At 40.6% G+C, this 12,645-nt stretch overlaps 1 protein-coding gene across 1 annotated transcript; it reads right to left on the bottom strand.

Annotated features, from left to right (window-relative positions):
* Nucleotides 1–6,353: 6,353 nt before the first annotated feature.
* fshb (follicle stimulating hormone subunit beta) lies at nucleotides 6,354–9,018 on the bottom strand. The gene is made up of 3 exons (XM_020516295.2): nucleotides 8,980–9,018; nucleotides 7,129–7,338; nucleotides 6,354–6,575 (listed from the first exon to the last, which is right to left on the bottom strand). The coding sequence occupies exons 1-3, from the start codon at nucleotides 9,016–9,018 to the stop codon at nucleotides 6,354–6,356; spliced, it is 471 nt and encodes a 156-aa protein (XP_020371884.2).
* Nucleotides 9,019–12,645: the final 3,627 nt, after the last annotated feature.

The following is a 12,645-nucleotide window of genomic DNA, read 5'->3' as shown; positions in this document are numbered from 1 at the left end:
AATCTTTCTCCCCTCCCCTTAAACCTATGCCCTCTAGTTTTTGACTCTGTAACCCTGGGAAAAAGACCTTTGCTATTGACCCTATCCACATCCCTCATGATTTTATAAACCTTTAAATGTTCACCCCTCATACTCCAACACTCCGAAAATATCCCCAGCCTATTAAACCTCTCCCTGTAGCTCAAAGCCTCCAACTCCAGTAACATCATTATAAATCTTTTTTGAACACTTTCAAGTTTAACAATATCTTTCCTATAGCAGGGAGAACAAAACTGAACACCGTATTCCAAAAGTGGCCTAACCAAAGTCCTGTACAGCCACAACATGACCTCCAGACTCCTATACTCAATGCACTGACCAATAAAGGAAAGCATACCAAACGTCTTCTTCATTAACCTGTCTATCTGCGACTCCACTTTCAAGGAATTATGCACCTGCAACCCAAGGCTTCCTTGTTTGGCAACACTCCCCAGGACCTCACCATTAAGTGTATAAATCCTGCCCTGATTTGCCTTACCAAAATGCAACACCTCACATTTATCTAAATTAAACTCCACCTACCACTCCTTGGCTTATTTGCCCAACTTATCAAGGTCCTGTTGTACTCTGAGATAATGCTCCTCACTGTCCACTACACCACTAATTTTGGTGTCATTTGCAAACTTACTAACCGTACCTCCTATATTAATATCCAAATCATTTATAGAAATGGCAAAAATCTGTGGACTCAGCACCATCCTTATAGCACACTGCTGGTCACAGGCCTTCAGTCCAAAAAGCAACCGTTCACCACCACCCTCTGTCTCCTACCTTCAATCCAATTTTGTATCCAAATGGCTAGCTGTCCCTGTATTCCATGTGATCTAACTTTGCAAACCAGTCTACCATGCAGAAACTTGTTGAACACATTGCTGGAGTCTAAGCAGAAAAATCCACCACTTGCCTTCGTCAATCTTCTTTGTCACTTTGATCCTCAATTATAAACTCTCCTGTTTCTGACAGTAAGGGACCTACATTAGTTTTCACCAATATTTTCTCTTTTTTATAGAAGCGTTCACAGTCAGTTGTTATGTTCCCTGCAGACTTACTCTCACACTGTATTGAGCCTTTCTTAATCAAGCCCTTTGACCTTTGTCCTTCATTGCAGCCTTCTTTACTGTTCCCAATTCGAATGTCAATTGTTTTTTCTTGCCAAAGATTGTCTCTAATTTCCTTCAAAACCATAGTTTGGACACTGCTCTTTTTGTACCCTTGCGCCAGAGAGAAACAAACAATTTTTGTAGCTCACCCATTTGCTCTTTGAATGTTTGCCATTGCCTATCTACTGTCATTCCTTTTGGTAACATTTCCCAGTCCATCATAATCAACTCACACCTCTTACCATCAAAGTTTCCCTTATTAAGATTCAGGATCCTAGTCTCCGAACATCCATCTCACTCTCCATCTTGATAAAGAATTCTATCTTATTATGGTCATTCATCTCCAAGTGGCCTCACACAACCATATTCCTGCTTATTCCTTTCTCTATGCATACTGCCCAATCTAAGATGGCCTGTTCTCCAGTTGGTTCCTCAACGTATTGGTCTAGAAATCCATCCTGTATCCATGCTAGGAGTTCCTTCTCTTCAGTATTGTCACTACTTGATTCACCCAATGTGTGTATGTATATATATATATATATATATATATACACACACATTAAGGTCACCTGTAATTACAGATTTTTACCACATGAATCTCCAATTTCCTGTTTACTGCCATTTCCATAACCACCACTGCAGTTTGGTGGTCTACATACCACTCCCAATAATGTTTTCTCACTCTTGATATTCCTCAATTCTACCCACAAAGATTTTACATTGTCTGAGCTAATATCTTTCCCTAACATTGTGTTTACATCCTCTTTAACCAGTAATGCAACTCTACCGTCTTTTCCTTTGTGTCTGCCCTTCCTAAATACTTAATTCTCCTGTACATTCAGTTCCCATCCCTGGTCACCATGCAGCCATGACTCTATAATCCCAACTATATCATACCCTGTACAACTATAATCTACAAGTTCACTGAAGACACCACCGTGGTGGGACAGGTATCTAACAACAATGTGTCAAAATACAGAAGGGAGATACAGGGCTTGGTGATGTGGTGCAATGAAAACAATCTGTCTCTCAACGTTGGCAAAACTAAAGAACTGATCATTGACTTCAGAAAGAAAAGAGGAGAACACACTCCCATCTACATCAATGGAACTGAGGTTGAGAGTGTGAAGAGCTTCAAATTCCTCAGAGTGACGATAACCGACAACCTGTCCTGGACTTACCATGTAAATGTGACAATCAAGAAGGGACAACAATGCCTCTTCTTCCTCAGGCAGCTCAGGAAATTTGGCACGTCCATAAGGCCCCTCACCAACTTCTATAGATGCACCATTGAAAGCATACTGTCCAGGTGCATAATGGCCTGGTATGGCAACTGCTCTGCCCAGGACCGTAAGAAACTACAGAAGATGGTGCGCACAGCCCAGCCCATCATGGACACCAACCTTCCATCCATGGACTCTATTTACATGGCTCACTACCACAGAAAGATGGCCAAAATCATCGAAGACCCATCACACCCTGGTAATGATCTCCTACAATCCCCTCCGTCAGGTAGAAGATACAGAAGCCTGAAAAAAAGCACAAACAGGTTCAGGAACAGCTTCTTCCCAGTTGTTATCAGACTGTTGAATGGACTGTAGTCTCAAATAATGTAACCTGCAATGTAACCTTTATGCCTCCAAGTCTTTTTGATCTGTACATCCTTTGCTTGCTGTGATCTGCCTGTACTGCTCGTAAACAATGCTTTTCATTGTATTCCGGTACACATGACAATAAATAAATCAATCAATCAGTTGTTTACTTCAATTTGTCTCTACTTTATTTTCAATACTCCATGTGTTTAGGTAATAAACATTTATGCTTATCTTTTTAATGTTCCTTACCCCATTTTCATTATTTTTTTACTATGACCTTGTTTGATTCTGGCCTTGATTCCTCTGCCTATCATTTCTCTCATTCACCTTTTTGTCTTTTTCTCATGTCCTTTGTGTCCCTTCCTCTCACACCTTGCATAAGTTCCCAACCCTTGTCAATTTAGTTTAAACCCCTTAGCCTAAAACAATGACCTCTCATTATAGAATGCCCAAGGGGCAACATTGACTCCACATCTGTTTGATCAATCTACTTTAATGTCTTACATATCTCAATTGGACCTTCTGATCCTTTTAAGTATCGGCCTAAACTGCTCAATCTCCCTTTATGAGACAAGTCTTTCACCTCTGGAATTAATCTAGTGAACTTTCTCTGCCTCCAATGTAATTACATACTTCTCCAGTAAAGGGACAAAACTGTCATTGGATGTTCCTGTCATTGTGATCAAATGCTCCTTGTCCAACCAGATGTTCCAGTAGCCAAAAATCTTAACTCACGCCTTTGAGGATTAATACAGTGTGACCAATTTTATGTAATTATGCAGCAATGAGTGATTAGATCATTTGGATTATTGATGACATGCTCCCTGAGCCATTGTTGTCTGACAAAGGGTGACATTTGAAAATGTGAGCTAATGTACAAGACAGGCAGTGCACAAAGTGAGAGACCGAGGGGTTGGGGGTGGGGTAACTCAACACAATTCTCAGGCCTGGTATTAATCCATCAGTAAGATGCATCCGAAGCTATAGGTCCCAGCTGACAAGAAGCCCTGCAAAGATAGGAAAAAGGCTGAAACTGCAATGATTGTTTTTCCTTATTCATTCATGGGATGAGGGCATTGCTGGCCAGGCAGCATTTATTGCTCATCCCTAATTGCCCAGAGGGCAGATAAGAGTCAACCACATTGCTGTGGGTCTGGAGTCACATGTAGGCCAGGCCAGGTAAGGATGGCAGTTTCCTCCCCTAAAGGGCATTAGTGAACCAGGTGGGTTTTTTTTCCTAACAATCGGCAATGGATTCACAGTCATCATTAGATTGTTAATTCCAGATATTTATTGAAATCAAATTCCACCACCTGCTGTGGCAGGATTCAAACCCAGGTCCCCAGAACATTATCTAGGTCTCTGGATTAACAGTCCAGCAACAATACCATTAGACGATCGCTTCCCCTTGAAGTGCTAGCATTATGGTGCAAATGGCAAGGGAGGCATTCAGTGTCTTCACTGTGGTGGATATGACCACTTCCAGCAGTTTTTCAATATGACTATCAAAAGTCAAGTTCCACATCCTTTCAAAAGAAACAACCATTTACATCTTATTAAATCAGAATATTTCCTTGTGAGTCCCTACAAGGCAGTCCAACTAGGCCTGCTCCAACTGGTCTCGGATCTTCTGATCCAAGTCCACGAAACCCAAGATAATGAGTAGTTTCCATTCCGTGATGAATCACCAGGAACATGAGTTTTCATCAAAGGAAGATACGACAAGACCATGTGAAGGTTTCCCCTGGCTTTCCACGAATAGCAAATGCCTTTTTGGTAGTGTGGAGGAGTTTAAAACTAGGGGGCACAATTTTAAGAGAAATATTTAAAAGCGACATGAGGGGCAACATTGCCACACTCGGGGTGGTTCTTATGTGGTGAAAACAACAAATGCCAGAGATCACAGTGGAGGGACAGCAAGCTAGCGTTTTGAGCCTGGATGACTCTTCTTGATGCCACTGATAGATTTGAGGATTATGACATATGCCTGCCTCATGCCCCCTTCTGACCTCCCAATGCACCCTCATCCTGCTACCTGGTATGAACAGGAGATGGTACCTCGAATCATTTGCTACTCTCCCTCCCCTTACACCAATCTTCTCTTCTGAGTTTCTGTGTTCAAACCCTCAAAAACTGCCTGCTATATCACAGCAGCCCAAGGCAGACCAAGAGAGAGAGTGAGAATGCAGCAATACGCTCCTATTACGCCCACAGATTCTGCCTGGCCTTCCGAACATTTCTAGCATTCTCGATTTATATTTCCAATTTTTAACAGCTACAGTATTCATCTCATTACCAGCTTCTCTCATTTACAGGCAGATGCATCCAGCTCACCAGGAAAGGTCATCAGTAAGGCATCCAATGAGAGAGCCAATAATCCTTTGGTGTTGGACAAGTCTCATGGACTAGTTAGATAGTCCATGATGACCCACTCATTCATTTAAAGTTAGCATGAGGAAATGAAGCAGGAAGATGAAGAAAAATGCTTGCATAGAATCTGGTTGGAGCATGAAATTTGATACAAGAGGGAGCAACTAAGATAAAAATTATAAAAATGTAGATGCCAATGAATAAGCTGATATTTATTTTTCCCTGTGAGTGCACGTATTATTTTTGAAGGTCTTCTGAATCAATGGGTGGTATTCTGTCACTAAGCCAGAAACTGCAGATTCATGCCCCACTCCAGGATGTGACAGCCGAGCAAGGTGTATTCTGAATGTGGCCACACTGGTTAAGTATCGACCTGTGAATCCAAACAGTGCTGAGCATTGTAAAGCCATCAGTGAATAATCCCATGCCGGACCTTATGATGGAGTATCTGATGGGCTTAGGACATGAGTGTGAGGAACTCCTGCAGAGATGTCCTGGGTCTGAGACGACTGACCTCTAGCAACTATAGCCATTTTCCTATGTGCCTGATCTGACCCAAACCAGTAGGGATTTATATGTTCATAGTGCCGTAGCAACTTGCACTTTCCAAGTAATTTACATCACAACATTTCACATTTCTTTCCTTATTGTCCATTCATACACTTGCCCCTTTCAGTTTGATTTCTGAACGACAATAAGTGGTGTCACTTGTTTTATTTGAGCTAACTGCATGAGCGTAGAAAGTGTAATTAAACATAAATCCTAGCATTTTTATTCTAATATGCAATAGCCACTTTACAGACATAGAAGGTATCTGTGAAATTAAAAGTGAAAAGAAAGTTTGGATTTCAGTAGTCAACATATTTTCTTTATTTGTGGGTCCATATAAATTACATTATAGTTTATTGAACAGATCATACAAAACCAGCATGTATTTCAACACACAGAAATGTTGCTTACAGCCATAAACATGTTGCTTTAAAACTTTTATCAGTGGTTCATTCCTTTCATTATAATTCATAAAAATGTACTAAAATAAGGCAACACATAACTTACAAATGTCTTACAATTAGCAGGCACATAAATTAAAAGAAACATTTTCAGAACTACTCAATATTAAGCTACTGTACACTGATTAATACGGTTCCCAAATCAGTTTAGAATAGCAAGAGTGTGCATTAGATGCCTTTTCTGCGAACCCACTGAATGGAAAGGAAGTTATCTATGCTTTATTAATGTCATTTGCCCTTTATGGTGTCAGGGAACAGTGTGTAGGTTCCAGAGCTGAAACTGTACAATCAGTGGTTTCAGTGTTACACATTCCACATTGACAGCCTGTAGCGACGGGATAGGTGTAGTAAGGATCAACATTGGCAGGGCAGTTTGGAATGGTTATGGTTTCATAGACAATTTCTTTGTAGCTGCAAATATCTTGATAGATGGTGGCCAAAGAATTCTTGCTGACTGGATCCTAAAATAAAACATTAGAAAAGATATAAGGACTGAGATGCAACTATAAATTAAGAAACAGAAAAGCAAATACATATCAGAACATTTGCTCGTTCATTGAGTAAGTTGATTATAACTAATTGAGTTATCCAAATCTGCAGCATTTTGCAATCCATGTTAACACATTACTCAGTTAATATCAGTCATCTCTAAAACCACATGTGATTTTCAGTTATACCTTTGCTTAAAGTCTCAAATGATTACAAAACCAGAAAATGTTTGTAACATTAAAGTAAACGAGTCAGCATTCTTAAACAGAGGAGACATTTTCAAGTCTTGGACATCAATATGTTAAATGTGCCATTTCATTCTTAAAGGGACAGAACTCCTGTGTTTTGTTTTAAACATTCTGGTGTTTGTTTTTTGGATTTCAGCGTTCCTGTTTGCAAGTTATTTAACATACAAAGTTTGATCATTTGCTCTTGCAGCTGCAGCATAGATTTTGACCACTTTGAACGCAGAATACCAAGTGCACAAAACTGATAACTTATCAATATTGAAATGAAGTTCCTTACCTTAGTGAAGCAGTAACCAGCGCACCAAGTTGCATTGACCATGCCACAATATCCACATTCTTCCTTCTCCACAGAGATTGTGATATTAGTTAGCTGACATCTGTTCAGTGACTGGACAGACCTCCAGCTCAGTAAAATGAGAAATATGTAGGTTACAAAACTCCTGGTCACCATAATTTGTAACATAAAGTTTACCTGAAAGAAGTTTACCTGAAAAAAAGGAACATGTTTCAAATTAATACATATCATAAGATTTTTAGCAGCCTTTATTGAATATGAAATGAATATTTTCACAGTATCAAATATAGCACAAAGCTTCCCTACAGAATCTGACAATATTGAATGATAGTCGTTCATAGGTCTAGTGCATTAAACCTTCATAATTCCCACACATTTCAGAAATTCAATACATGTTTAACCAGTATTATGAAACTAATACATAATAGTATTTCAGTGGCCAGTGTACTCTGCAGTCAAGAGCCTCACTAGGCCAAAATTATACAAAACATGTAATTTCTTCTCTGCTTTCTTCAAATCCTTCAAAGTCAAAGATTATTCATTTATAGCCACATAATAAGTTTTTCCATGTCTGAAGACAAATATGTATTTTAAAGAACTTGAAGTTAAGTATAGACCATGCTATTATTATTTAGTATTTCTTTAAAAAAAAGTCAAAATACCTTTATCTATGTGCATGTAACAGAGGGTGTTCTTCAAGCTACAGTGCATCAGCAGTGCTCAAGACATCAGAAACTGAATTTGCATTTATACTGAATCAATGGTATCAACTCCAGATCAAGGGATTTACGGTCTTACCTGAACCAATCATTCCTGTTATTTTTCTTCATGCATTTCCTCACCTGAGGTTTCTGCAGCGATTAAGTTCAGTCTGTTAAAACATAAGGGGATTTTTTTAGAAATACTCTTGATTATGAAGAATGTTATGATAAAAGAGAAGGGGATTATTGAAAAATACAACAATTAGCTGATGTATGTTTAATTAGTGTTTACAGCCTATGCTTCTGGTGTCATTTTCAGACGTTTCTCTCATAAGGTCTTTGAAGTTCACTTACTTAAGATCAGTTCATTTTTAGAAACGGAATCACTTCAGTCCATGGCGATCTGGATAATACAGCTAATTGCTAGGTAACACCTTAACTATTACTGAGAGGTAACAAGGTGGAAATAAAGTAGGTGAAATTCAGTTTCCACATTACCATGGAATAGATGGAAGTGAATTGACCATACAACGTACAGTTCAAATGTGTTTTGGCTAAAAGAAAATCCATTTAAGTATGCTTTTCTTTGAATGAGACACTGAAATATTCTATTAATTCATGGAGAATTAGCAATAAACTATTGGTATTTGAGGGTTACACAACTAACTGATAATATTTATGTTACTAGATCAATAAGCTAGGCTCAATAAGTTTATCCAGTGGGCATTTAGTTTTATAGACAAGAAAAACCTGATGTGTGATTTCTAGGCTCTGGCAATTTATAATTTATTCTGTGATGGTTATACTATAATTGACCTCATCTTTTTTTCCCTTAGGTGTGAGGCAAGTAGTAAAATTTTCTTTTCCTGTCATTGCAACCAGTCTCTCGGGTTTTGCAAGGAATTAGCCTTGACCCCTATTCTTCACCTGTGTACTGCCCTGTGGCAACGGCATTGGCAGGCACGTGATCCTCTTTCATGAACACACTGATGACACCAAGACTTGTCTCTCTTGCAAAGGACTTCACTCCTTCACTCTCTCAAGGTTGTTGGGGCAGCTTACTTAACATTGGCCCTGAATGGTTGCAGTTTCCTCCGGTTAACATTCGGAAGGCCTGGAGAACAAACGGTACCTTAACCATGACACCACCTCCACCCTCACTGACCGCCATCTCATGCTGAACCAAATTGTTGGCAACCTTGTTGTCTTATTTGATCTTGAAGCAAACTTGTTAACTCTACTGCCATTTCCTAAACATTGCAATCACCTTTTCCTGAGTTAATTTGCTTGCAAATCCTTTGTATATGCCTTTTTTGACTCCAGATTCGACTATCCCAATGCTCTCTTGGTAGCTTTCTATCCTCCACCTTCCATAAAATTCTCACCCAAACTCTGTTGACTGCACCCTCTCCTGATGGTACACGCTGCTTCCTCACCACCCTTGTACTTGCTGATTTACATTGTTGTCTGGTTCTTTAACATTTCAAATGTAAAATGATAAATCCTACAATATTATTCCTTCATGGCTTGAGCCGTCCTCACTTCTGTAATGTTCTCTGGCCTCACAACCTCTGAAATGGTGTTAATCCAGTCCAGGTCTTTTGCATGGCCCCATCGTCTTCACCCACAACTGTAGTTAGCTTTGCCTTCGGCTCATTAGGCCACAGGCTTTGATATTTTCTTTCTCACCCTTTCCACCTTGCCTCTCTCCCTACCCTTAATTCTCTTTTAAAAGCCTATCCAAAACTGCAGTGCAAAGGGTTAGTGTTAATATGTAAAAAAGATAGTTTACATTATCATTGATGCAAGATCACATGACTGTGGGGAATTCTGGAAGATGATTTTGAAGATAGAGTTCTGAAGAAGGGTTATTCTTGGCTCGAAATTTTAACTCTGCTTCTCTCTCTCTACTGGTCTTGTCAGACCTGCTGAGTTTCTCCAGCATTTTCTGGTAATTCTACAGGAGAGTCTTCTTTTAAGTCTTGTCCTGGATATAAATAGAAGACAGTGTTCAATAAAAACTCACATGTACTGGCATTCCAGATTTCTGAAATCTGTATGAAACCCATTCCCAAATATAGCCAAATTACAAACACAGGCAAGTATAAAACACAGACCAAGTTTTTGGCTAGCCATCTGATATTTTCTTTTTTTTCAGATCTTTCTCAGATTTTACTTCTAAGAATTCTTGTTTTATGTAAAAGGCTAGATATGAAATGGGGACAGAATGAAGTATTATAACAATGGAAAGCTGGATGGAACCAGACAAGGTGATCAGCATAAAAACCAAAAGAATTGAGGATGCTGTAAATCAGGAACAAAAGCAGAAGTTGCTGGAAAAGCTCTGCAAGTCTGGCAGCATCTGTGAAGAAAAATCGAGAGTTAACGTTTTGGGTCCGGTGAACCTTCCTCAAAACTGACGGTAGCTGGGAAAAAGTCAGTTTATATGCAGAAGATAGGGAGGGGAATGGGGTAGGCAATAAACGATAGATGGGGATAGAGCCCAAAGAGAGAGAAAAACAGAGATAGTAGGAACTGCAGATGCTGGAGAATCCGAGACAACAAGGTGCAGAGCTGGATGAACACAGCAGGCCAAGCAGCATCATAGGAGCAGAAAGGCTGACGTTTCGGGCCTAGACCCTTCATCAGAAATTCATCAGAGAAAAACAGTTGGATAGACAGAAGAGTTGATAAAGATCTGGCTAGGAGGATGAATAGCTGTTAATGGGAACTGTTAGCGACTAACAATGGGTGGTGTGTAATGACAGGCTATGTGATACCAAAACCTGGTGTGTGGGGTAGGGCGCTAGGACATTGGGAGAGTTTAGGCCCTAAAATTATTGAACTCGATATTGAGTCCAGAGGGCTGCAGGGTCCCCAAGCGGAAAATGACGTGTTGTCTTTTCCTGCTTGCGTTTAGCTTCACTAGAACAGATACATTAGGGACAGTCAGATACTTTAGGGACATCTAAATGGCTCTTGGATAAGCACATGGATGATTGTAAAATGTAAGGTATGCAGGGTAGTTTGATCTTAGAGTAGGATAATAGGTTGGCACAACATCTTGGGCAGCAGGGCCTGTACTGTGCTGTACTGTTCTATATTCTATGTTCTATTTTCTATGTTTTATGTCCTATGTTCTATGTTCTCTGTTCTGTGTTCTATGCAGCAAGTCTGACACAGAGATGATGGCCAGGGAACAGGGTGGTATGTTAATGTTACATCATTAACTACCTACCTATCCCCCCTGACATCCACCAGGTCTGATTCTATTCCCATCTTACTATACACTGATCCCAGAACAACCTGATGCCCATTGAATATCCCAGAATTGGCCAGCATCCATGGTGCTGGCCCCATCTTTCAAAAGCCATTGGACAACCAGGCAAGCACTGACTGTTCGGAGCTGCCAGACACGATCCCTGAAATGGTATTGGAGGCAGCTCTTGATTTACTGTTTCAGGACCCCTAATCGAAGGCCATCTCCCGCGACTACACTGAGATCTTCTGACAACTGTGACAAGCTTCCTGGCTTCATGTCTGTGCTGAACAACACATTGAAACACCAGTACATGGGTCTAGTATCTCTGGCTCAGGGGCAAGGTGGAAGAAGGTTGATGCCTAGATACTGTGTGTATCCAGGTGGGCTCAGAGTGAGTGAGTGTTATGAGAGCCAATGGACAAGACTTCAACTGCAGCCTGGTCCAGTCAATGAGCTGAGTGCATGCCCCTGAGTGTATACTGCCCTCACTGAGAGTATCATTGATAATGTTTATTGATAGTTCCTGGGGCAGCTTAGGGTGTAGCACTGAAGTCCTGAAGTGCCCTATAAGTGGATCTGAGATGTGCCTTAGGGTTCTTAGAGACTGGGGTTAGATGCCAGTGTCTGTGGATAATGTGTGTGTGCTTGTGTGTGTGTGTGTGTGTGTGCTTATGTGTGTGTGTGATTGTGTGTGTGTGTGCACGGTGCGTGTGAGTGTGTGTATGTGTGTATGTGTGTGTGTGTGTGTGTGTATGTGTGTGTGTGCACGTGTGTGTATGTGTGTGTGTGTGTGGGTGGGGTGGCGGGGTTGGTGGTTGGGGGGTGTAGTACCCATGGAATGTTCCCTGAGAGATTAGTGCCCAATATCCAGCAGAAACATCTGTTTGATCAATTGAGGAGCTAGAGTCATGGGACTGTGATAATCACATCAAGCAGGGTTAATGAATGGTGGCTCACCTTCAAATATTCTTGGCAGTCGTTTAACTTTCTCCTGAAATCTTTTGTAATCTGCAGACTTACAGTTTTACTCCAAGCGTGCTGGCCTCTGGTTTATTGCCACTAGAGGACCCAATCATCAAGACCAGACTGAAGAAAACCCATTTGCGAACCTGCATTTCATGATGTGACACAACGGTCCCCGCTGGATACAGTTCTGAGGAAGGGTCACTGGACCCGAAATGTTAACTCTGTTTTTGCCTTCAGAGATCATGCCGGACCTGCTGAGCTTTTCCAGCAACTTTGTTTTTGCTTGCTGGATACAGGTTTAGGTTTTCTAATTAAAAATATTGATAAAAGTTAGGAGTAGGCTAAGGTGGTTATTCTGTATGCCCCCATATAGATTACCTAAGTATTAGTTAGGTATTCGTCTCCTTATTCAAGGAGGAGTGTAAATGTCTTGGTGATTGTTCACAGGATATCTCCCAGACTGATACCTGGAATGGGATAGTAGGAACTGCAGATGCTGGAGAATCTGAGATAAGGTGAAGAGCTGGATGAACACAGCAGGCCAAGCAGCATCAGAGGAGCAGGAAGATA

Source organism: Rhincodon typus, chromosome 17, assembly GCF_021869965.1.
Source record: "Rhincodon typus isolate 14 chromosome 17, sRhiTyp1.1, whole genome shotgun sequence".
NCBI lineage: Eukaryota > Metazoa > Chordata > Chondrichthyes > Orectolobiformes > Rhincodontidae > Rhincodon > Rhincodon typus.
This window is presented reverse-complemented; position numbering and strand designations above follow the sequence as displayed.